Here is a 25845-nt window from a genome sequence, read left to right on the forward strand (position 1 = left end):
AATTGACTGGGCAAACGGGATCTTTTATGATCTACCGTAATGCCAAACCTTACTTTGGTACCGTAGTCTTAACTAAAAAAAGTGCTAGTGCATGATCCACTTAGTTCGACCGACCCCCGTCTTAATTTCCGTTGAAGCTTCACGGCTGCGCGCCGCGTCTCCGATGTGCACACCACGCAGAGACGCCGGGCAGCGCCTGAGCGAGGAAGAACAATCGTTGGCACGTCACGTGCATGGCAGCCACACATCCAAGGACGACCAGGAACCGCAAAAATACCAAAACCGAGTGATGCTTTCAGAAAGCTAATAGATACGTAACTTTGTTCAAAATTTGTTCATATTTCACGCCCGAGTTTGACTGAAATCGACAACTGCTTGCTGGAAGAGCTCTCCTACGAAGTTCACCTACCATCACAATACTGGTACTGCTATTGAGTAAACGTCGCGGAGAGGAACATGTCCTCCTCGGTCCCGACCCACCCACAGCTACCGCAGCGCTCGCCGCCACGGCAGCACTCGTTCACGCCGCCGAACTTCCTCGCTTGCACGGCCACATGAGCGGCAGCCGCTACGGCGTGGACGACCTTGACCTCGACAAGCAACTTGGGCGCCTTGCACCCGCTGCCCAGCTCCCGGCCCGCCGGCGAGAGTCTCAGCCAGCACTCCGCCGACGCCGACAAGGCGAGCTCGGCCCGCGCCAGCACGCGTGACGACGGCCTCCCTGTCCCCAGGAACGCCGCCAGCCCGGACGACGACGGGCGCGGCCTCCACCGGAGCTCGAACGCGACCTTGCCGGGCGCGGCGACGGCCCCGCCGTTGCCCGCCAGCTGGAAGCGCACGCGCTCGCCCCAGAGCATGTCGTCGTCCCCGGCGCCGCACGGGACCTCGCGCGTGTCCACGCGGATCCGCCGCCTCCCGTCGCCGGCCGGGACGTAGTACCTCACAAAGAGGCTACCCTCGAGCCGCGCCTCGACGCCGGCCACCCTCACGACCTTGACGTCGAACTCCAGACTCGGCTGCCTGCACAAGGTCGCCATGCTCCTCCCTGATCCTCTCTCTCGAGTCTCGACAGGTGTCAAGTTAAACTATGTGTTGTATGCTGGTTGCTGAGCGAGCAGTGGGGTAGCCGAGCTTGAACTGAATCTTTCTTGGAAGGGGGCGCTTATATAGGGCTTTGCTGGGAGGCCGCAAGTGGAACTACTTATGCATATCCGGGTGCTCAGTGGCGCGCGCGGCCATCAAAGGGAGGGATCAAGGAGATAGATATGCACGCATAGTGCATAGAGGATGCCGCATGGGAGCAGTCGCTTTAAGTCGCCATGGCAGCCGTGCAAAACCACATGGCTGAAAATGAAACGGCCCTCGCTTTCCCGAGGGGAGCCAGCCGCCCGCGCGTGCCAGTGCGGGTTGGGGTGAGGGCCGGGTGAACTCGAGTTACCCTTGAGCACGTCAAAGGTTGCCTGGCCATAGGCACGGCGCAAGAGTGGCGGGCGGGGGGGTGACGGGGATGGCCATGGTGACTGATCACGTTGATATATTGGTTATAAACTAGTACGTGTGTTGGAACGATCGGAGACGCAGCAACTCTTGCGCCTTTCTTCTCTCCAGTTAGGCGTGGCACATGCGTAGATTGCTGATAGCTACCAGCCCCGCTGCACTCAGATTCTGGCTTCGTAGTTCTTGGGGCGCACTCAAGTTTTTTATATTGATTGAGTAAAAGTGGTAAAGCCTCTCGTGGTCTGAATCAGATTCAGATAACTAGATTAGGATTAGGATCCTGTGATGCAGATGAGATTATTAATTCTGCATGTGTCATTTGCTGTGCGGTTAATGTAAAGGATTGTTGGGGGTAAAGAACAGGTAGCTTATTAGCTCTAGTATCGTTCTAATCTTTACCTCCCTTTATAAGTCCGGCACGAGTTTTTACATCACATGTACTCCCTCCGTTCCACAATACATGCCTTTCATTTGTCAAAATCTAGATGCATCTAGACATGTTTTAGTATATAGGTACATCCATTTTTGGACAAATGAAAGTCAAGTATTTTGAAACGGAGGGAGTAGTATTATATTTTATATAAACAAATCTTTAGTTTAGTGGTCAAAGTAAGTTTTTAACCATGTAGTTTTTCTGGCATATATTATACATGTTTTATTAGTCAAATTGAAGATCTGAAAACTCGTGCCCAACTTATAAACCCAACTGGAGGGAGTAGTTTCAATTGATCAACCCCCTCCATATTTCACATGTATGCTATAATCGGCAATAGAAGATAGAGAACCCGGCGTGGGCTTTCCCGTGCCTATGTTTATAGAATTTAATTGTTGGTTGTTTATTCACTTGCAGGCCCTTCAATGCCATTATTTTCACAATTTTGATAGGGGTGATCGTGGTGTGAGATCAATCGGAAGCGTAGGCATGGTTGAAGCGTCTACACTTTCACACACTGGCAAATACTTCTAGTTTGGCCCAACAAACTCTACATGAATGGCGTTGCTCTTGCATGTTTTACTTTGTCTTGGTGTTCTGTCCTCTTTTAGAAAGATTCGGTCGCCCTGATTCTTAGGTATGCAGCAGTGACGCCCTCTCTGCATGTCGATGCATCCAACATCCACCAGCCACAAGAGACAGTGTATCTATTTTGAATATCGTTCTGGAGGTATACCCTCAAACGTGAAAGTATTTTGGCACAAAGAAACATAGGTAGCACCCCATACTAGGGATGCAGAGCGGTGCCCGATCCGAGTCGCTTCCTAGTCAAAATAGAATAGGTTAGTTGTAATAGCCCTGCTTACATTTAGTTCAGTTTGAACTAACCTCCAATTTTAGCGGGTTCGGGACGCTCGCTTGCATCCTACCAACACACACAGGGATGGAACTATGTGTGTAGAAAAATCTTGTTAAACCCTTGATAAAGCATTGTTTGTTCTTCATGTTTTGAATGAGAGGCGGACGCCGTCCAAGAAGAGTGAACCAATAACCAGATTCCATTTGCTTTGTAATGCGGTGACACACGCACGGCTCAGAACTGTAGGGTACTTTACATTGAGCTAGACAACATCTAAGCCAATTCGCCTTGGGGAGTACGTAGTGATCATGGCTTTTGTCGCAAGCTGGCTCATAACCATGCAATGCGCATATCAGCAAGCGGATTTGTCAGAATTTATTTCTGTTAGATGGTTTGTTAGATCCTACTCAGAGCAGCTACTATGCATACTCTGTTGTTTATTTATCTATGTGACACGGATTTTTTCTACCTTTGGTTGAACCCATGAAAACTCGTATCCAAGTAAGATCTTCGTTATTTCGCTGTCAAATGTTGCAACTTCCGTTTATAGGACTGAAACCATATGAGTTTTCATGTGTACTACTCCCTCCGTTCTTAAATACTCCCTCTATTTACTTATACAAAGCCACTATGAAATATACATTTTGCATCTATACAAGGCCACCAACAGTAATCGAGGCAAAATTAATGATATTTTCTTGTACAAGCAACTTGTTTAATAGTTGCATGCATGCAGTCATAATGACAGCCATCTACTTCCTCCACTTAGTTTTCTTGCATGCATGTGGGGTATTAATGATCCCAGTAAACGAAAAGAAAATCTGACTTGCAAAGCAGGCATTAAATTTTATATTGGTACCTGTAATTTGAGTTTGTGACCTTGTATATAAAAATGGAAGGAGTATAAGTTTTTTTAGAGATTTCTATATGGACTACATACGGATGTATGTAGACGTATTTTAGAGCGTAGATTCACTCATTTTATTTCGTATGTAATTCATATTAGAATCTCTAAAAAGACTTATATTTAAGAACGGAGGGAGTAGTTTGCAACTTTGCATGCAGTTTCAACTAAAATTATCATTTCTCTCCGTTCCTAACAAATAAATTCTTGAGCCTTTTTGTGATACGCCCTCGGTAAGAAATATAAGAGCATTTAGATCACTGCTTTAGAGATCTAAACGTTCTTATATTTCTTTATTGAGGGAGTACAATCAAAGAACTTTTTGTACGAGAACAAACATGTGGTCGGATAGTTAGCAAGTCGTAAATGCCATGATATAGATTCTTATGTTCTTCATACTCATGATCTTTTAGTCCCGCAATCAAAGAGGCAAAGTGGCCCTTAGGCTTGCGAATCAAAGCTAATCATCCCAAGGATTTGACCCAAACGCGGTGCTCCTCCAGTGGCAGAAGAAAATGGCGGGGCATGTAAGCAACCTTCAATGGACGGTTGACAAAGCAAATTATAGCTCAGACGGTTGACGAGTGGGCATTATTGCACGGCTTTTAGCTCCAGTCACCAGTGCGACGGGTCAATAATGCTCGTTAGTGGCGTTCTTTACACCTGACACATTCCTTTCATGACCCTGTACTGTACTGAGGGCCTCGCAGAGCTGACTGCATACAGAGGGTCAAGTTGACCTAAGAAGAGTGCTTTAGCGATCCGTGGATCAATGGCGGTCTACATCTCTTTCTCATGACCTGTAGCAGATCGGATCTGCTACCAATAGCACAGAAAGTCCACAGCCAATCTTCGTCAAAACTCTGTACAAGCACATCACATGAGGCACAATAATGGCCTCAATAATATCCGGTAGGTACATTGACGGACTCTATCCCTTACTGTTACAATGGATGATTTTATAGCCACGTACAAAATATGGGATAGTGTGAAGAAATGCAAATAGCAGTTTTAAGTAAAAAAAGGAGGGGCGCAGAAGAATTCATTCTCTTGAAAAGAATAGTAGTATTGCCAAGATGTATAAAATCAAACATGTTTCTCCAATTAGAACATCTTATTTGCAACGTAGCCATGTCAATGCCTGGAGGTGTGTCAGCTAGCAACTTGAGTCTGCAACAGCACCTGATTTTGCTCGGTCATCTTCGATCATGGCTTTGATGTAGAATTCGCCTGCTTTGTAGGAGGACCGAACCATCGGACCGGATGCAACATAACGGAATCCCTGCCATTTAAAACATGCCATTTTGTCAGCAATTCAAGCAATACGAACAATGCAGAGTAAGAGTATTGCATGTCCTGACCACTAAGAAAAGATTCTGGGGAACCAAAAAGGATAACAGTAGCACTGATATAGATTATTATGATAAAGCAAGTTCCTAGATCTTCACGTCTCTAGCATAAGAAACCATGGTGGTTTACTAAATGGCAGAAGTGACAAGGGTGCACTATCCAGATTTGTTTATTTTTTCTTTGCGGATCATGATACTCGTTAACAACCAATAAAAAATACTAGGTACTAGACAATGCATTGTGGCTGAGTAAAGTGATTTATTGTGTGTATATTGTGAAATTAGATTGATGGTTAATGTTACATTGGAGATAATATGGATAATAGCAAATCATGGTTGATAATAGATCTTTGCGTAATCGAAAATTGCAAGAACTCAAAAGTACAAGATGTGGATGGAGCATACCATTTCAACACCAAGGGCGCGGTAGTTCTCGAAGGCTTCAGGTGTAATATACTCAGACACTGGCATATGTCGCTTTGACGGCCTCATGTACTGACCAAATGTAATGACATCAACACCAGCAGCTCGCACCTTTTCCATTGTGCTGATAACCTGATCGGGAGTCTCCCCACAACCCAGCATGACTGATGTCTTTGTGAGGGTGCCAGGAGGGGCATACTCCTTCGCCATTTTCAGAACATCCATTGATTGCTTAAAATTTGCACGGTGGTCTCGCACACTTCTTTGAAGCTCTTCCACCGTTTCAATATTGTGTGCAAAAACATGCAACCCGGAAGTTGCTACCTTTTCTACACAACTTCGATCTCCTTGGAAATCAGGCACTGTAAAATTATTTGTATAAGGGCACAGTACATGGAATGCCTAATAGTAAAAGATAACAGCCGGTGTGTCAAAATAGAAATTACTCATGTTTATAATTTATAATACACACACATGTTGCAAGATTCGAACTTTGCAATGCTTGAAACATAATTACTCCCTCTGTTCCTAAAAGTAAGTCTTTTTAGAGATTCCAATAAGGGACTAAATACGCTCTAAAATATGTCTATATACATCCGTATGTAGTTTGTATTGAAATCTCTAAAAAGACTTATATTTAGGAACGGAGGGAGCAGTTGGCTATATAGGTGTAGCAACACAAAAAGTGGCACCCATTAAATTCGTACTTGAAAGTACATTCATTTATTAACGATTTTCTAATTATCAATATATATCGCAAAAGGAATTAACAGCCAAAGTTCAATCTACGTGACCATCCAGGTTAAATCACGCCTTACAAAAATAAACTGAGGGGATACTGAACAACTGACAACAGAACTAGGAGTATGCCTCTTACCAAGCGCTTCAATAAGCATATCTGGCTTTAAAGTCTTCAACCTCTGTACTGTTTCAGCAAAATGGCCGCTCCCCTGATCAGGTAAATCGTCCCGGTCCACACTTGTGATGACTATATATTCAAGGCCCCACGATGCAATAGCTTGCGCAACATTGGCAGGCTCATTAGGATCTGGTGGAGGAGGGGTTCGTGATGTCTTGACATTGCAAAATCTGCAAATTATCAACTTCTCAAATTCTAACAAGATGTCATCTCTAAAAGGTGAGTCTTAACTAATTCAATGGTAGAGTGCGATATGTGCAAAGAACTGGAATAAACTGTCGAACAAAACAATAATAAATCACTTCTGTACCTGGCAGGACCACGTAGATATGAGGACACAGCTAAAAGAAATATGTTGCAACAACAACAACAGCTACTACTACTACTACTACTACTACTAATACTACTAATACTAATACTACTACTACTACTACTAAGCCTTTAGTTCCAAACAAGTTGGGGTAGGCTAGAGCTGAAACCCATAAGATCTCAAAACCAGCTCATGGTTCTGGCACGTGGATAGCTAACTTCCACGCGCCCTTGTCCATGGCTAGTTCTTTGGTGATATTCCAGCGCTTCAGAACTCTCTTTACGGACTCCTCCTGTGTCAAGTTTGGTCTACCCCGACCTCTCTTCACATTATCAGCACGCTTTAACCATCCGCTATGCACCTGAGTTGTATATGTCCAAACCATCTTACACGATGTTGGACAGGCTTCTCTTCAATCGGTGCTACCCCAACTCACTCATGTATATCATCATTCCGGACCCGGTCCTTTCCTGTGTGGCCACACATCCATCTCAACATGCGCATCTCCACTACACCTAATTGTTGAACATGTCACCTTTTAGTCGGCCAATACTCAGCGCCATACAACATTGCAGGTCGAATCGCCGTCCTATAGAACCTGCCTTTTAGCTTTTGTGGCACTCGTCGCAGAGAACGCCAGAAGCTTGGCGCCACTTCATCCATCCGGCTTTGATTCGAGGGCTCACATCTTCATCAATATCAGCATCCATCTGCAGCATTGACCCCAAATATCGAAAGGTGTCCTTCTGAGGTACCACTTGCCCATCAAGGTCCTCCTCTTCGTGCCTAGTAGTACTGAAACCGCACCTCGTGTACTCAGTTTTAGTTCTACTAAGCCGCCACTAAAACGAAATATGTTGCCAAAACAACAACAAAAATCAGCAGTTCCCCTGAAATGTACACCACATGAACAATCCATTCTTATATCTGAAATTGGTACTCAAAGGAGACTCCAACAGAACTGGTTCGTAGCTTTGTCCACAGCCTACACGACCAAAACCTTCACCGTTTTCAACATGGATTGCATACTTAATAGTAGCACTTAATCCAGACAATAGAAGAAGAAAAGCTTTCTCCACTATTAATTTAGCATAAAATCAAGCATGGCACATCGTTATTAAGAAAGCTAATTATTACAGTCAACATCTGGGGATATTGTCTCACAATCATAGCACATAAACATTGAGAAGCCACACAAGGCCCTAAGGATACAGAGTGAAACAAACACTTAATTATGAGCACACCCATGACAATTGGCAATAGAATGAGAATTTTGTTTGGGATCCAAACAATTCTGAAGAAGAAACTAGCTTGAAGGAAATCAAAACTCAAGCCAAGTGCAAAGAAGCACGGAATTTTCTACCCAAGACAGGAGACATAAGAATGCTCCGGGTAAGCAGAAGATATAACAATGCATTTCACGCTGCTACCAGAGTACAAATTCAAAGTAAGAAATAAATGTTACTAAGGTCCTCCCCAACTACTGCAGATTTTTAATGGTACGATGAACATCAAATAGTTGCTTATTTTTTCAAACCCCCTCTCCTCGCTGCAAGCTCTCTGTAGTAACTGGTTTGTGGTATGATACAGGTTGGACGAATTCCATCGTGGTCCTTTCTCAACAAATTTCAAGACCCTGGCAGGGACCAATGCCGATGTTTTATGTTGGCAAGGAGAACTAGTTGGATCTTGTAGGCTGTCAGAACAGGTCAGCACACTTCCTGCTCGCCTATTGTAACTCTAGTAATATCTGTAGAAACTCCGCGGCAGTGCAAGCACAATTGTGGGAATGACTGACTAACCGAATCCAAAACCTTCATTTGTCTCATGAACAGAAAATAGCAACCTCTCCTAGAACTGTTCTTTCGTTGAGTACTCGGGCAAGTCTAGTTGGTTAAACCAAATATAACATGTGAAGTTGGCCATTTTTAAAAGCTATTTATACATTGATTATAAGTTTAAAAGCTACGAACTCCAACTCAATCTTCAGATTGCAATTGAGCTGAACCGTTTCTGAATACAGTTCTCTATAGAATTGCTTCACAGTAAGCATCTACTCTTGCACAACAGCTAAAATCGAATGCTTCTTAAATTACTAGAAGCGTTAAAACATCCACATGATCTAGCAAAGGCAACTTAAATACACGATAAGCTACAAAATCACACTATTTGCCCTCACAATGTCGCTGCTCATACAAAACTATGCACCTACAAAAATCATGGAAATGACACCATATGGATCATCTAAACTAAAAGCCCATGCTTCTCCTAAAATACAAGGTTATCTAGGGCTTCCCTGTACACAGCCTAAACAACCTAAGCAGCTGTCCGCACTGCCCAATACAGGCAAATAGGCAATAGACGAAAAGGATTGATCTATGTACCTGCATCCGCGTGTGCAGGTGTCACCGAGGATCATGATGGTGGCAGTGGCGGTGCCGGTCTCGCCGCCCGACCAGCACTCGCCGAGGTTGGGGCAGCGCGCCTCCTCGCAGACGGTGTGCAGCTTCAGCTCCCGCAGCTTGGCCTTGATGGCCGCGTACTTGGCCCCGCCGGGGATCGTCTCCTTCATCCACTTGGGCTTGGGCAGCGGCTTCTTCCGCGTCCCCACCTCCACCGAGTACGCGAAGTCCCCCAGCGACGGCGTCTCCGCCTGCAGCCGCCTCCGCATCTCCGCGAGCCGCCCCGCCGCGGGCGCGGCGAGGGGAGGGGACTGCGGGGTCGGGTCGAGGGTTTGGAGGAGGGACGGGGTGGAGGAGATGGAGCGGGAGGGAGCCTGGGACAGGGTTCTCGCCAGGGAGGCCGCCAGATGGCGGCGGCCGTGCATGGTTGCGGCCTGGAGGCGGTTGGTGGACCGGACCGGGGACGGGAGAGGTGGGGAAGACGGTGGCGTTTGTTTGGTGCGGAGAGATCCGATGAAGCGTACATATCCAGAACCCGCTTTCTGTAGCAAAGGGCGCCTTCTCATAATGGAGAATTGTTCATTTTATGCTTGTTTATTTAAAAAAAACATTCAATCAATTTATCTGTTATGATAGTACAAAGAACATCAAAAGTAAAACAAAGTTACAACCAGGTTCATGAATCACGTAGCGAAGACTACAAGCAGTGCAGGAACGCCACCATCATTGCTCCTCCATCACCGGAGCCAGGCAAACCTTGTTGTAGTAAACAGTCGGAAACTCGTTGTGCTAAGAGCATCTCCAACAGACGCGCGGCGCGCTAAAAAACAGTATACAGCGCCGGAATCGCTAGTTTTTGCGCGCCGCGGTGCGCTGGCTCTAGCGTCCGCTGCAAAATATAGCACGCCCGAGCCGCTCAAACAGACGCACTAAACTGAAGCGCGCGCGAGCAGCCGGCGCTTGCCATATGTTGCATTTCGAAGACAATATGTGATATTTCAAACATCAAAACAAGACATGGCATGGTTTAAAATCATCCAAACAAGTTCATGACATAAAAGTTCAAATTCATGCCCACAACATCATCCAACCAGTCGGTGCTTGAAGGAGCACCGGCGGAGGCGAAGCCAAATCTCCCCGCGCTAGGGTTTGCGGTGGCGGTGGCGGAGGGGTCGCGGGTGTAGGAAGGGGTGAGGGTGATGTCAGCGCGTCCGTCCATCGGGCGAATTCGCCGGCGGTGACGCGGGCGGGGCGAAAGCGGCGCGGCGGAGAGGGTGCGGCGCGGGCGCTCGAGTGTGCAGCGCGCGGGAGCGGGCGCAGCAAATAAACGACGCGCGATGGCGTTTCGGACCGCGCGCTGAACTACTTATGCCGCTCGCGCGGTTATTGCGCCTCCGCTGGAGCTCCCGCAGCGGTTGCGCGCGCGCTAAAAACCCAAAATTTCCAGCGTGGCGCTTATATAGCGCGGCTGTTGGAGATGCTCTAAGGCCCCACAGGATCAGCGGACCAGAATAGCAACGGTCTCTTGATGATGAGAAGCGTAGGTCGAAAGGATCAAACATGTAGACACACGACCAAAGACTAGATCCAAACAGATCCACCGAAGATCAGCAGCGATGACGGAGACACACCACCACATGCCCTCTGATGACGCTAGATGCATCATCGAGGCGGGGATCAGACGTGGGAGACATTATTCCTACTAGGGACAATTTCGCCGCCACATAAACTCAACCAAGACGTTAAACCAAACAGGAAGGAGGCGGGGGCCCTCACACTAGCGAGGGGTCGGGGTGTTCCACACCTCCACGGCAAAGTCCATCGGAGGTGACATCGCCGATGGGAGAAGGGAAACCCTAATCACCTGGGAAGTCGCTTCCTGGGGAGGAGGGGGGAAATATACTTGGTGATTCATAGGATTTACTTTCATAAGAATTTTGGAGGATTATATATTTTTTAAATCCCATGTGGATTGTTCTTTTGTATGATTAAACCATATACAAAATTGAAGGAATTCTCCTGCAAAAAAAATGAAGGGTTTTTTTTTACGAGTGAAAAACTTGTATTACTCAAACCACAAAGTTATTACAATCAACGAGAGCTAGCTTGACTGTATTGGAAAGGCCATAGCCAATAAAAGTCATGGTTCTACCTTTCGATCTAGCAAAATTTGCTATATAATAACTAACCTTATTTATGGGCTAACATGAGTATTACACGTTTCACTAAGAGACATAAGACGTCTAATTTCTTTGACAGGGGACGAATATATTAACTTGTCCTTATCTCGGGCTTGGATCAACTTGACAACTACAATAGAGTCCAGCTTGACGACAGTGGCAACTCACTTCTCTGGAGAGCCGTAGATAAACCCTTCATACAAGCACACAACTCCGCCTTAAAGCTTTCCGACATGGGAAAAGCTGTCTCCATGCAGAAAAAATTATGCTCCCTTGATTGTCACATAACACCATACCTACCCCAACGCCATCCAAAGTAAAAGAGCCATCAACATCCATCTTCATCCAACCAGGATCTGATGGCGACCAAGTAAGAACAAATTCCTCTATCGGAAGTGAACGAGGAATTTTTGCCATGCGATCATGGGTAACCACCATCTTCCCGTTCCGAGGGTCAATGTTGGTGTCTACTTTGAGTGCAATAAGAGAATCCAAATAGCTGACAAAGAATCTTCTAGAAGCATCCATCATGGGTGGATGTTTGTGGTGTACTTTCATTGGGAATAAACTAGGAACTCGACAACACCATAAGAAACATACTCCTCTCAATATCCTGTAAAAGTTTAAGGACATGTAATGAACATTCTTTTCCTGTGTTGCCGGCAGCCTCCACACATTAGACATTGCGTGCCAAACTTCACACGCCATAGGGCAGGGGCAAAGTGGATGGAAGTTATCCCCGGGTTCTGACACCACAAACAGGACATATACTTGAAAGTTCAAGACCCATTTTATGCTTATTCTTCCATGTAGGCAATGAGTTGGTTGCCACTCTCCAAGCAAAATTACGAGCAGCAGGAGGCACTTCAACAGATCGGATCATTTTCCACCGGGATCTACATCCATCAGGAGTCGAACTTGGTGTTGTCATGTCATCTCTACTGACCTCTTCGAACGCAAGCTCATAGGCACTTTTAACAGAAAAAAAATCACAAACTTTCCAGGACCCCATGCAATTGTATCCTTCTCTAATCTCAACGAAGCCTTGATCTTAATAATGTCATCAACATCACATGGCATGAAGTAAGATTTTAGCAACGCTAGATTCTAGGAACCATTTTCATTCAAAAGTTTAGAGACAAAACGAATACGACGGCGCCCTTGAGAAGTCACATGTTTGTATGAATGTGGTTGAGGTATCCAATTATCTCACACGCTTATGCTAGTGCCATTGCCTATCCTCCAAACAAGACCTTTTTTAGAAGATTGAGATCATAACTAATTGCTTGCCAAGAAGATGATGCATTACCAGAGAAAATTGTGTCTTCGAGCTTGCCATCTGGATAATAGCGGGCTTTAAGCACTTGAGCACAAATACTATCATGCCTGACAATAAGGCATCAAGCTTGACGAGCCAAAAGCTTGATTAAACAATCAGTAATCATGGAAAACCACCTTTACTCTTAGGCTAAAGCAAATGATCCCATGCTTCCTAGTGTTCTTTCTGGTGACCCTGATGAACCCCAATAAAAGTTCCTAATTATCCTTGTGAGATCATCGTACACCGAAAAAGGAAGTTTGAATACACCCATGATATATGTAGGAAGGGTCATGTGCTAGGTGCCCATCACCCCACTGAATCAACCTTTTGGTCCGACTTGCTTGTAGGTTTTGAAACCGTCATTCGACATGCGTCCTTCTGGAGTAGGTAGACCTTACGTACTTCTCGTCAAACACCGGCATGGTAACATTGAGAAGTGCCCTAACATTCTCCTGGATCGCCACAGGGCAAGAGTAGACAAACATAATTGAGCCTTTATTGAAGTTCAAACTTTGCCCCGTGGCACGACCGTAGAAACCCAACGCATCCTTCACTCTTAGCGTCTTACAACCTAATCATGAGAGGCCTCAAAAAATAATATGGTATCATCCGCAAACAACCACGTGTTAAGAATCATGTAATGCAATCAAGTATACTTTGGTGCAAACAAAATTCTATAGAGTCTAAGTGAACATGCTATCCTAAGTTTCTACAATTATACAAATCAAAGAGGCTCCTAGGTTTTTTTACGGAGCTAAACAACTTGCTTATCTCAGAAAATGAGCAAATCGGGATTTTTTTACATCTTATTATTATCATCACATGGGCACAAATTTATTGGTAGCCATAAAGATAACAAAATAATATATATTCACACATGTGTGTCCAAATAGAATGGCCACTTCCGTTAGACGGCCAAATCAGTTGGCAGAGATAAAACCAGTGGCACCCTTCTTGCGCCAATATGGATGAGATGATTAGATGGTCAGTGAGTACAATATTCAAATAAAACTTCTGCTCAACAATCGCAACCAAACAAATTGCACCGAAAATAAGTTGTCAAGAATTTGCTTAAAACAGTGAGTATTTTCTTGGATTCATGTGTAAATTGCAATGAACCATGTCTCTGAAAAGGAACAACTTATATCAACCATAATTTATCTTTCATGTTTCATATTTCTAATAAAAGTTGGGGTTGGTTGCGAGTTTACTCCTTTTCTTACATTGTCACTAATATGTGGGACCAATAGTTTTGTAAAACCAACAAATAAACAAACACACGTTGGACTAACCTTCTAAGAGACATAGATTTATTTACTTTTTTGCAGAAAAAAGGGAGATAAACAAATACTCCCGACACAAGTCTCTAAAGACTCCTATATTAGTGGGAGTACAATTTTACTTGCATGTGGACCTAAAACAAATAACTATTACTACTTCGAACGATACTTAGGGCCTGTTCGGAGACCCGCCGCTCCACGAGGCCACTCCCGGAGCGGGCGGAGTTCAAGTTAAAAATCGTGGAGCGCATGTAGGTACTCCCTAGATTCTGAAATTTCAGGGAGCAGGTGGTTATCCGAACAGGCCCTTACATGTGAGACCGGCCCTTTCGAAAAGAGACAAATAGCAAATACAGAGTTAAGACCATGCTCTTGGCTTTAGTTTCTCTACCCAATAACTTTTCTTACACGGTCACTTAATATTCTCCAACACATGCCGCCCGCAAACCGCTTCACCTCATTTCGTTCTCTTTTAACTGTGAAGGACATAACAGTAGCGACACCAATGTATTTCGATGATCTGCTAAGCCACTGGCCTAACTTCTCACCTTTTTTTTCGCTTCACTGCAATGCATGAGCATTACACTAATCATGGTAGAACACGTGGAGTAACCAGTGTCATCTGTGAACAAAACCATGACTACAAAACATGATGATAAGCACCTACGACTAAATCGACATTCTTACGATAGCAATACCTTCAAAAGGTTACCAGGAAGAGAAGTTACGAAAAACACCCTGACAAATTGAGCTTAGTTTCGTTCAAATGGTCTTTATGTTTTTTTGACCTCGCCTGTAAGAGCTACAAAATGTCTAAGAAAAATAAAACCTGTCATGAGTATTGTACAGTCTACAGCCCGCTTACACGGATTTACAAAGATACAAAAACTTGCAGTTTAGAACGACAAAACCTTTGTCCTTGTGGACTTGAGTGTACAAAAATTGAGCACCTCTGAAATGTCCCATTTGCCTGAGCGATATACCAACATCACAGTACGCCAGATGAGCCATTTTGTATGCTGGCAGCTTCAGCCGGAAGTAAGCAGGCAGCGCACCAGGAGTTCCAGAGCACAAGCTGTGACAAAGAGACCTGCCTGTTGGTTCAGTTGTACACTTTTAGGACTTTGGAGAAGACTCGCTTTCTACTGCAGCTACAGACTAGAGTCACTCAAAAGGAGGTTCTGCGGCAATAGGAAGGCTTGATTGAAAACTCAGGTGAATTTGCCGAGTTCCCTCTTCTTGGTGATTGCCCTCTGGCCATGGTAGACAAACGAATCTATGATTCCAGAAACAGTGAACACACCTGTAAAACAAGAGGACATGTGCCTTTGGTCATTGGTTGAACTGCTGAAAGGATGTTGGCCATATTGATTGAGTTCATAGTTTTCCAATTCCAGGACATAGGCTAGCAAAGGGGACATACTCGTATATTTTACTCATGAATCAGGAATGGCCTTAATTAAATGTTCAACTGAAGCATAACAGTTCAGTAAACATATGAACGTAAAACGTATGATTCAACAGAAATAGCTAATTAGTTTAAAGAAAAAAGGCACCGAGGGAAATATTACCTCCAACAATAGCGCATACATTAGTTAAGAAGTGTAAGAATGACACATGGCGCTCCGTGAACGTGACCTGTTAAAGGCATGTATGCTAAAGTTATACAAATATACTGACTGATGCCTTGCAAAAATATCAGTATAAAATGCATGACTTAAGGTCTTGAGGGAAAAAATCCCTCTGTCATCTGAATAATAAAGACAATAAGTAAATGTCGTAACAGATGACTGAACTAATGGAAAACAACAGAATGGAGTATAGCACGCCAAATTCAAGTACTTCAAGATGGTACCTTAATTGGTGAAAGGTCATAAAAGAAAAACACGCCAGGAAGAGCTTGTACCCGACCACTATCGCCACTTCTGTAATGTTCTGTCACAGAAAACTACAGCAAAGAATAACAGCATCTTGAGAAATGCTAATGATATAAATGCACCCACATAAGTTATTACGCTTGTGCGCACAAGGGAGAAAGTCACAAGATACCTGATTGGAGAGAATAATTTGCTCATTTAGGTGAGAGTATACAGTGGGAACAACCTGGAAAACAAGAGGGCAAAAGGAGAGCATGATAATATTATAATCATGTGTTCAGACTGCAATCATGCTGAAAGTACCAGGAATAACTGAATAAGGATCTAACAAAATCAGGAGCAAATGAGAAATGAAATTAGCAAGTTGAGCTGGCTTTGCAAAGACCGAGAAGACAAACCTTAACAAAGTATTGAGCCATTCCATATGATGAATGCTGGATCCATTGCGCCCTACACATTGGCCAAGTATGAAAGGTCAAATCATCACATATTTTTTCTCAAACACACAAAAGGATACAAGGAAATCAACAACATTACAAACAAAACAGAATTTACCCATCAAGGGGATTGATCACACCAGGAAAGGGTTCTCCAAAACTCAATTTATTTATCTTATGGCTGAGCTGGCATTGTAAAGGATAAAAGGATAAGTTTGGATATTTAAAGCAAGCATATTGGCAAGAAAAATCTAAATGTTCCCATCAGTATGTCAAGTACAAAGAAATATTTACAGATTTCCTTAAGTATGATTACATTGAAGCTATCCTTTTGGAATGGAAGCAGATCGTGAACATGAACATTTGACTGCTGGAAGCTTTTCCCTGGAGCAAAGTGGAAATTCCCAGCAACCTTGTTAATTTCCAGAATGCCATAAATGTTGCATCCTTCACCTTCTTCATCCTTTATTGTTTGAAGGAAGCCCTCGCTTTTGCACTACAGAACAGTGCACACCATACAAATTAAAATTCCTTGAAGGTGAAGGAAACACACAAGTTACATGAAGGGTATCATATGTTATATGCGTAGCCCAAAATTCATTGTACCTGATCGATCGAATCTGGATTTGATACGCCCCAACCTTTTTTTCTGTATGCTTCACGGACATCTTCACACGAGTTACAACATTGTTCAGGAGACTGCATTCAAATAATATATTCAGTTAAAGTGCATACAAGAATAGCAAATGCGTTGAATGCAGGTAGCATTGTGGGAGCACTATTTAACAGCCTATTCATCTTAGTAGAACAACAACAACAAAGAGAAGCTGAAAATTCTTTGAGCAGAGAAGAAAGCGCTAGTTGACATTAGGTATTAGTATTACATAACTGAGTTGAAACATAGAAATTACACTCTCAAGCAGCATCGATTTAATGGAGAAACACAACAGATTGCCAGAAAGATATGGAATTAATAGTACAGTAAGCAACATGAAGAACACTGCTAATGAGAACAATTGAACAGTATGGTTAGAAAACAAAAAATGATCTGAGCCTGATCCAAGCCACACAAATATATGCGAATAACTCCAGATGTAGCTGTCAGGTATGCCTTTTGCTCCTTAACAAGTACAACTTGTGCATAACCCTGATGTAGTTATCAGGTGTGCCTTTTGCTCTATAACTCGTGCTAATAAGACTGAAACTAGTGGTGGCATAATTCACATCCAGAACTTTAAATGGAACTAATGTAAACATGATAAAAAAAAGTTGGAACCAGCCGACAATTGAAAATTTCAAAACTTATCAACAACAAAGAAGTTCATGTAGCAGTTTCTGAAAGGTAATGAAAACAAAATAGTGAACAATAGATTATTAAAATATTGCTGCAAGTCCAAGAGAAGCCCATAAGTTTTTGCATATTACGGGTAAGGAACGAAATACTATGTATAATGACAAATGAGCATACTTCTTGTGCACCATAACATGAGCCACAATAGGTCTCATTGTGTTCAAGCCTTCCACCATGATGTTGTAAAGGTTTTTCCACCTATAAAAGGTCAACAATAAAAAGAAAACATGAGTCTTCAGGTCTAATAAAATGTATCAGGAATTGAACAATACGCCACCTAGCTGGTAATTTACTCGGCAATACATATGCAATGTCAGGTAACAGTTCAGATAATATGTGCAGAACAAATCCTCATAGCCTTTATGAAATGGATTTAGGCCATTTCCATGGCCACAAATGCATTCTTAATAGTTAAGATGTATGATTATTTAGAAGAATGTAACTTTGGAATAAAGAACACTATATTATAGAAGTTATAAGTGTAATATTTAATAGAACAAATGAGTCACTGACCTTCATCCCACCAACTGCATCTTGCTTAGTTGCAATAACATTGCCATGTGCATCGATTCGCTGCTTGAATACATCATGTTTCTACATAGAGCATTATAGTGAAACAAGCTAGTTACTATAACCTGGCAGCCAGATAGATCAACCATAACTTGTACCAGGTAAAAAGAATATGCAAGATATTGAGACAGAAACATCTGAAGCAGCATAGGTAGCAACAATAATAATACAAAAATACATACCACATCAAGGTGCTCTTGTCCACTGATGTCCATCACATCAACACTAATTATAGAACACTGAAGGGCTGGAAAGGTGATATCAAACTGCATTTTGTAGCATCAGACCAAAGGTAGATGTTAGCAAGTTTCTGAACAGAAAGTAGTCTAGATCATTGGTTAACAATTATCATACATTCATACAAGATACTAATTCTTGAAAGAGAAGGCCCGGTGTGGGGAAATGATATGCAAGAAAAAAAACGGTTGGCAAGTCAAACTAAAGAAAATTAGGAACGGGACGATTGTTAGTAATTGGTGAAGTAAGAAAAAGAAATAGCTATTACATTTATGCGAAGTTTTTCTCCTCTTGAGGTATCAACCCTTAGTGTTGTCTCTGTAACTGCATGAAGATACAATCCTGCATGGTGAAACATCAACTGTTGAATATAGGATGATTAATGAATGGTAATAGAATACTTAGCAGAGCATATGTTAGGTTAACATTAATTCTCCTAATCATCCGATTCCTGGAGATTTCATGAAGTAAAATACATAAGCAAACTAAGAGATGTGCATATTCACATGGTAGTCATGTGAAATTTGAAACACTAAGATCAAGCAGCTCTTTATTTTCCTCCTTGAATAATTTTACAGGTAAACTTAGTGCATTAATGATTAAGAGCATCTACAACCGGAGCCCTCAAAGCCGCCCCAAACGCCCGGGCTGGACACCGGCGGGAGCTCGAGCTCCGTCGCGTTCGCTGCCAGCTCCTCCGGGTCCAGCCGCCGCAATGCTCCTCTTCGCCCGTCCCGCGCACGCCCGTCCCGCTCCAGATCCGGAGTAGGGTGGCCCCCTCCCGTTCCCCTCCTGCGCCAGCTCTGCCCGCGCTGGGTGCTCGTGCCGACTGCTCCTGTGCGGATGCGGATGCCGGAGTCGGAGGCCAAGGCCGCCCACCGCCAGCGGCAGAGACCGGCTCTTCCCGCCAACGCGCCCGTTCCGTCCCCGTCGATTCAAAGGAGGCGCTCCTCCACAAGGTCATGCGCCCTTTGCTGACCACGGCGGAGACGGACGCTAGGCACCTCCGGCCCAAAAATGCGAAGGCGCTCCGGCTCGGACTCGAAGCTTCGGAGCGCCTTGCGAGGGAGAAAGAGACCGCCATGGCCAAGGCGGCCCGCCACGCGAAGGAGCAGGCCCGCGCCATCAGCCGCCTCTCCAGCTACATCTCGTCGGCGTCGGAGAGCGGCACCACCAACATGGACGACGACGATGATCCTCCCGCTGCAGACGCGTACACGAAGGAGATGGACCGCCGCGCCGGTGACCGCAAGGGCAAGGGCCCGAAATGGTGATCTCCCCCTCTCCTCATCGTCTAGCTAGCTATATGAATATTTTGTATCTAGTAGAATCGGGCGAACTATGCCCGAATCTGTCTATATTTTTCATTCGATTTATTGTGATGTTCATCTACGTTGTTGCATGCATTGTATGGAATTGGGTATTCGGATATGGGGACTGCGGTTGTGGACAAGGGGAAATGGGGACTGCCCAGTCAGTGCCAGAGGGCGCGTCCGGACGCATCCACAGGCGTATAGGGCCTCATATTAGGCAACTGTGGTTGTAGATGCTCTAAATGGTCTTTGACACACATGACCATTATGAAGATAGTCTAACTCTGATCAACATGACTCCTACTTTAACCTATATAGGTATACTATAGAGCAGAAGAAAAGCTGATTTCTACTATCGAATTTCTGTGCTCTGAGCCTTATGTATGCAAAACTGTTCTTCCAGGTCACTACAGACCCTAGGTTAAAGTAAACATATCATCGGCTTATCACCTAAGTGGCACACTGTTCTCCACACCTGATTAACCAGGAATGACAAAAAAATGACACTAGATTATCCATGCTGTACAAGGTTTCACAGTTCACTAGATACAGTAGAATTAAACGACAACATGATTAACCAAGCACAGCACAAAAGTAACACCAGAATCTCCGAAACTGTTCAGTAGATGCATCAGAATGAAACAAGTAGACACCAATGATGTACGCTCGAACAAAAAAAAAGGAACATGCCAAGCTAGACTTTGTTGCAAAACACATCACAATAACACATTTGGGAGGAGAACTAAGGGCTCAATTCCAGTCTCACAAACCAAATGAACGCAGTAAGTCCGTCCATCTGGTTGTACACCACAAATTATCTAAACAGACCACGAGATCTCGGCACAAGCGGGGCAAAACCAAATGCAACAATGGGCGACTGCTTTGCTAGCGCACTAAATCAGGCAAAACCCGAATCCAGAAATTCACACGGTTAAATCGTACGGAGGCCGCAGGAGTGTACTGAGAGTCTGAGATCCGAGCGAGGGAGGTGCGTACGGAGCTCGGAGACGAAGAGGAGGAGCATGATGAAGGAGGAGGCGAGCGTGATGGCGCCGCCGGAGAGGGTGCGGCTGTAGAAGTCCTCGTTCACCTTGGGGTACGCGTCCAGGCTCCGGAGCTTGGACAGGAGCCCGTCCATGGCCGGAGGATCTGGGCGGCGCTGCCCCCGACGACGCCGCGGGGAGGATTTCCGGTCTTGGTTGAGGGACCGGGAAGGTGGGGACGGACGACCGAGGCTGTTTCAATTTATTTTTTCCGAGGAGCCTTGCCCGGGGAGTTGTCTGATCGGAACGGGAATGGAGCACGGGGGACGAGCCGCCGGGCAGGTACTAGCTGGCTGGATTTCTCCTCCTTTGCACTTTCGCTCTTTTTTTGGTATACTTCTTCTTTTTTTTTAGCGAGTTTAAGTAAAGTTAAGCGTGGCGAATCAATCTGTGGTTGGATGGTTAGGTGTATAATGGTATCCCCAGCCCACCAGTGCTCGCATTTATTCTGAATTTATTTCAAAATTTCCGGCGATACGCGTTCAGTAGAAGGAGACGTTCCTGTCAACTATGAGACGCCTACGATGACTTGTAAAATCTCAAAATGAAATGTCGGCTGAGTCTTTCGGAGGTGCTCATAGAGATAGGGTGTGCGTGTGTGCGTTCATAGAGGTGGAGGTGTACGAGTATATATGAGCGCTTGTATCTGTACTGATGTTCAAGAAGTAAAGTTAGGCGTGGTGGTTTATACTCCCTCGAGTGTATTTTGTTTTCATCAATGTTTTCACTAAAATATCATAATGTAGTGAATTGAGCATAATTAAATGCCTAAGCTTCTTATAGTGGAGCTGGTCCATCGGGTTCAAAGTTCTAGATTTGACAGGTGGGCATTTTTCTAGATTTATTTTAGTATTTTTTGCATTACTCTTTTGATAATATAGTGTGTCCGTCAGCTACGAGGCGTCTGTGGCAATTTTAACAAACTTAAAACCGGCCAGCTCAATCTGTCGAAGGTGCGCACATGGATAGAATGTGTGTGCATGCATCCATAGGGGTGATTGTACGTGCGTCTATGATATGTCTTAAACGTATCTATATTTTTTATTATTTCATGCTATTATAATATTACTTTTGTATACTTTTTTAGCATTTTATATTTTTTTGGACCAACTTATTAATCTAGTGCTAATTGCTATTTTCTACATGTTTTTGACTTTACAAAAAATTAATATCTACGCAGGTAAAAAAAGTGAATTTAATACGATTTTTTTCGAGCACAAATGTTCCAAAAAGCACCAGAGGCAGACGAGAGAAGCCATAGGGGCCCCATATGGCCTGGTGGCGCGGGCAGGGCCTTGGCCGCACCCCATCACCGTGTGGGGCCCACCTGCACCGCCTTACGTCCATTCTTCCGCCTATAAATTTCATATTTCACGAACCCCTTCGCAGGATTTTTCTTTTCTCCGAATTTTTCTGTAGTCCCGAGCTTCTGTTGCAGGGAGATCCAATTTGGAGGCCTGCTCCGATACTCTGCCGAAGGCTTCTTCATCAACCTTGTTGCCTTCATGACCAAGTGTGAGTAGTTCCTTAGAACCTTATGATCCATAACAGTGTTGGGGAATGCAGTAATTCAAAAAAATTCCTACGATCACACAAGATCTATCTAGAAGATGCATAGCAACGAGATGGGAGAGTGTGTCCACGTACCCTCGTAGACCGAAACCGGAAGCGTTATGTCAACGCGGTTGATGTAGTCGAACGTCTTCACGATCCAACCGATCCAAATACCGAACGTACGGCACCTCCGTGTTCAGCACACGTTCAGCTCGATGACGTCCCTCGAGCTCTTGATCCATTAGAGGGTCGAGGGAGAGTTCCGTCAGCATGACGGCGTGGCCACGGTGTTGGTGATGTGATCCGCGCAGGGCTTCGCCTCATCACTACGACGCTATGACCGGAGGAGTAAACTGTGGAGGGAGGCACTGCACACGGCTAAGAAACAACTGTTGTGTCTTTGGGGTGCCCCCTGCCCACGTATATAAAGGAGGGGGGAGGAGGAGGTCGGCCCAAGGGGGGCGCGCCAAGAGGGGGGGAGTCCTACTAGGACTCCGTTCCTTGTAGGATTCGGCCCCCCTTTCCTTCCAACGGAGAGGGGGAAAGGGGAAAGGAGGGAGAGCAAGAAGGAAAGAGGGGGCCGCGCCCCTCCCCTTGTCCAATTCGGATTGGGCAAGGGGGGGGGGCGCCTCCTCCCGTGGCCTGCCTCCTCTCCTCCACTATGGCCCAATAGGCCCATTAACTTTCCCGGGGGTATCCGGTAACCTCCCGGTACTCCGAAAAATCCCCGATCTTCTTCGGAACCATTCCGGTGTCCGTATATAACCTTTCAATATATGAATCTTTACCTCTCGACCATTTCGAGACTCCTCGTCATGTCTGTGATCTCATCCGGGACTCCGAACAAACTTCGGTCACCAAAACACATAACTCATAATACAAATCGTCATCGAACATTAAGCGTGCGGACCCTACGGGTTCGAGAACTATGTAGACATGACCGAGACACATCTCTGGTCAATAACCAACAACGGAACCTGGATGCTCATATTGGCTCCTACATATTCTACGAAGATCTTTATCGGTCAAACCGCATAACAACATATGTTATTCCCTTTGTCATCGGTATGTTACTTGCTCGAGATTCGATCGTTGGTATCATCATACCTAGTTCAATCTCGTTATCGGCAAGTCTCTTTACTCGTTCTGTAATGCATCATCCCGTAACTAACTCATTAGTCACATTGCTTGCAAGGCTTATAGTGATGTGCATTACCGAGAGGGCCCAGAGATACCCCTCCGGTACACGAAGTGACAAATCCTAATCTTGATCTATGCCAACCCAACAAACACCTTCGGAGACACCTATAGAGCATCTTTATAATCACCCAGTTATGTTGTGACGTTTGATAGCACACAAGGTGTTCCTTCGGTATTCGGGAGTTGCATAATCTAATAGTCAGAGGAATATGTATAAGTCATGAAGAAAGCAATAGCAATAAAACTAAACGATCATTGTGCTAAGCTAACAGACGAGTCTTGTCCATCACATCATTCTCTAATGATGTGATCCCGTTGATCAAATGACAACACATGTCTATGGTCAGGAAACTTAACCATCTTTAATTAACGAGCTACTCAAGTAGAGGCATACTAGGGACACTCTGTTTGTCTATGTATTCACACATGTACTAAGTTTCCGGTTAATACAATTCTAGCATGAATAATAAACATTTATCATGATGTAAGGAAATATAAATAACAACTTTATTATTGCCTCTAGGGCATATTCCTTCAGTCTCCCACTTGCACTAGAGTCAATAATCTAGATTACATAGTAATGATTCTAACACCCATGGAGTCTTGGTGTTGATCATGTTTTGCTCGTGGAAGAGGCTTAGTCAATGGGTCTGCAACATTCAGATCTGTATGTATTTTGCAAATCTCTATGTCTCCCTCCTTGACTTGATCGCAGATGGAATTGAAGCGTATCTTGATGTGTTTGGTTCTCTTGTGAAATCTGGATTCCTTCGCCAAGGCTATTGCTCCAGTGTGATGCACTAGGTATTACACCTAGATCGGATATGAACTCCTTCATTTGCTGCTTCCGAAGCAGCTATGTACTCCGCTTCACACGTAGATCCTGCCACGACGCTCTACTTGGAACTGCACCAACTGATAGCTCCACCATCAATATAAATACGTATCCGGTTTGTGATTTAGAGTCATCCGGATCAGTGTCAAAGCTTGCATCGATGTAACCATTTACGACAAGATCTTTGTCACCTCCATAAACGAGAAACGTATCCTTAGTCCTTTTCAGGTATTTCAGGATGTTCTTGACTGCTGTCCAGTGATCCACTCTTGGATTACTTTGGTACCTCCCTGCTAAACTTATAGCAAGGCACACATCAGGTCTGGTACACAACATTGCTTACATGATAGAACCTATGGTTGAGGCATAGGGAATGACTTTCATTTTCTCTCTATCTTTTGCAGTGGTCGGGCATTGAGTCTGACTCAACTTCACACCTTGTAACACAGGCAAGAACCCTTTCTTTGACTGATCCATTTTGAACTTCTTCAAAACTTTATCAAGGTATGTGCTTTGTGAAAGTCCAATTAAGCGTCTTGATCTATCTCTATAGATCTTGATGCCCAATATATAAGCAGCTTCACCGAGGTCTTTCATTGAAAAATTCTTATTCAAGTATCCTTTTATGCTATCCAAAAATTCTATATCATTTCCAATCAGCAATATGTCATCCACATATAATATTAGAAATGCTATAGAGCTCCCACTCACTTTCTTGTAAATACAGGCTTCTCCAAAAGTCTGTATAAAACCATATGCTTTGATCACACTATCAAAGCGTATATTCCAACTCTGAGATGCTTGCACCAGTCCATAAATGGATCGCTGGAGCTTGCACACTTTGTTAGCACCTTTGGGATCGACAAACCTTTTGGTTGCATCATATACAATTGTTCTTTAAGATATCCATTAAGGAATGCAGTTTTGACATCCATTTGCCAAAGTTCATAATCATAAAATGCGGCAATTGCTAACATGATTCGGACAGACTTAAGCATCGCTACGTGTGAGAAGGTCTCATCGTAGTCAACTCCTTGAACTTGTCGAAAACCTTTCGCGACAAGTCGAGCTTTGTAGACAGTAACATTACCGTCAGCGGCAGTCTTCTTCTTGAAGATCCATTTATTCTCTATGGCTTGCAGATCATTGGGCAAGTCAACCAAAGTCCACACTTTGTTCTCATACATGGATCCCATCTCAGATTTCATGGCCTCAAGCCATTTCACGGAATCTGGGCTCATCATCGCTTCCTCATAGTTCGTAGGTTCGTCATGGTCAAGTAACATGACTTCCAGAACAGGATTACCGTACCACTCCGGTGCGGACCGTACTCTGGTTGACCTATGAGGTTCGGTAGTAACTTGATCTGAAGTTTCATGATCATCATCATTAGCTTCCTCACTAATTGGTGTAGGAATCACTAGAACTGATTTGTGTGATGAACTACTTTCCAATTCGGGAGAAGGTACAATTACCTCATCAAGTTCTACTTTCCACCCACTCACTTCTCTCAAGAGAAACTCCTTCTCTAGAAAGGATCCATTCTTAGCA

At 44.2% G+C, this 25845-nt stretch overlaps 3 protein-coding genes across 4 annotated transcripts; all 3 read right to left on the bottom strand.

Annotated features, from left to right (window-relative positions):
- Window positions 1-311: 311 nt before the first annotated feature.
- On the bottom strand, window positions 312-1388 carry LOC109740336 (uncharacterized). The gene has a single exon (XM_020299380.3). The coding sequence runs from the start codon at window positions 1035-1037 to the stop codon at window positions 429-431; it is 609 nt and encodes a 202-aa protein (XP_020154969.1). The 5' UTR covers window positions 1038-1388; the 3' UTR covers window positions 312-428.
- A 3156-nt stretch (window positions 1389-4544) lies between these two features.
- Window positions 4545-9646, bottom strand: LOC109740335 (lipoyl synthase, mitochondrial). Its single transcript, XM_020299379.4, has 4 exons — window positions 9079-9646; window positions 6343-6554; window positions 5448-5827; window positions 4545-4975 (listed from the first exon to the last, which is right to left on the bottom strand). Exons 1-4 carry the CDS (start codon window positions 9519-9521, stop codon window positions 4850-4852), a joined length of 1161 nt encoding a protein of 386 aa, XP_020154968.1. The 5' UTR covers window positions 9522-9646; the 3' UTR covers window positions 4545-4849.
- A 4955-nt stretch (window positions 9647-14601) lies between these two features.
- On the bottom strand, window positions 14602-20975 carry LOC109740334 (uncharacterized). Of its 2 annotated transcripts, none has more exons than XM_020299378.4 (13): window positions 20753-20975; window positions 18618-18691; window positions 18295-18378; window positions 18056-18136; window positions 17660-17740; window positions 16798-16890; window positions 16508-16687; window positions 16310-16377; window positions 16153-16204; window positions 15927-15980; window positions 15733-15825; window positions 15449-15515; window positions 14602-15180 (listed from the first exon to the last, which is right to left on the bottom strand). In XM_020299378.4, exons 3-13 carry the CDS (start codon window positions 18325-18327, stop codon window positions 15089-15091), a joined length of 894 nt encoding a protein of 297 aa, XP_020154967.1. In that variant the 5' UTR covers window positions 18328-18378; window positions 18618-18691; window positions 20753-20975; the 3' UTR covers window positions 14602-15088. The 2 variants fall into 2 exon arrangements, with proteins under 2 accessions (XP_020154967.1, XP_020154966.1); XM_020299377.4 differs by having other exon boundaries at window positions 20659-20973.
- Window positions 20976-25845: the final 4870 nt, after the last annotated feature.

The sequence above is a fragment of the Aegilops tauschii genome, chromosome 2 (assembly GCF_002575655.3).
Source record: "Aegilops tauschii subsp. strangulata cultivar AL8/78 chromosome 2, Aet v6.0, whole genome shotgun sequence".
NCBI classification, from domain to species: Eukaryota; Viridiplantae; Streptophyta; class Magnoliopsida; order Poales; family Poaceae; genus Aegilops; species Aegilops tauschii.

Coding starts and splice junctions, on each gene's coding strand:
- LOC109740336 (XM_020299380.3), bottom strand. CDS start 1,037: ATGGCGACCTTGTGCAGGCAGCCGAGTCTGGAGTTCGACGTCAAGGTC.
- LOC109740335 (XM_020299379.4), bottom strand. CDS start 9,521: ATGCACGGCCGCCGCCATCTGGCGGCCTCCCTGGCGAGAACCCTGTCC. Junction 6,555..9,078: donor ACCTGCACACGCGGATGCAG/GTACATAGATCA, acceptor GATAATTTGCAG/ATTTTGCAATGTCAAGACAT. Junction 4,976..5,447: donor GCGCCCTTGGTGTTGAAATG/GTATGCTCCATC, acceptor TTTAAATGGCAG/GGATTCCGTTATGTTGCATC.
- LOC109740334 (XM_020299377.4), bottom strand. CDS start 20,800: ATGGACGGGCTCCTGTCCAAGCTCCGGAGCCTGGACGCGTACCCCAAG. Junction 18,692..20,658: donor CCTCTTCGTCTCCGAGCTCC/GTACGCACCTCC, acceptor TTCACCATGCAG/GATTGTATCTTCATGCAGTT. Junction 15,181..15,448: donor TGTATGCGCTATTGTTGGAG/GTAATATTTCCC, acceptor CTTGTTTTACAG/GTGTGTTCACTGTTTCTGGA.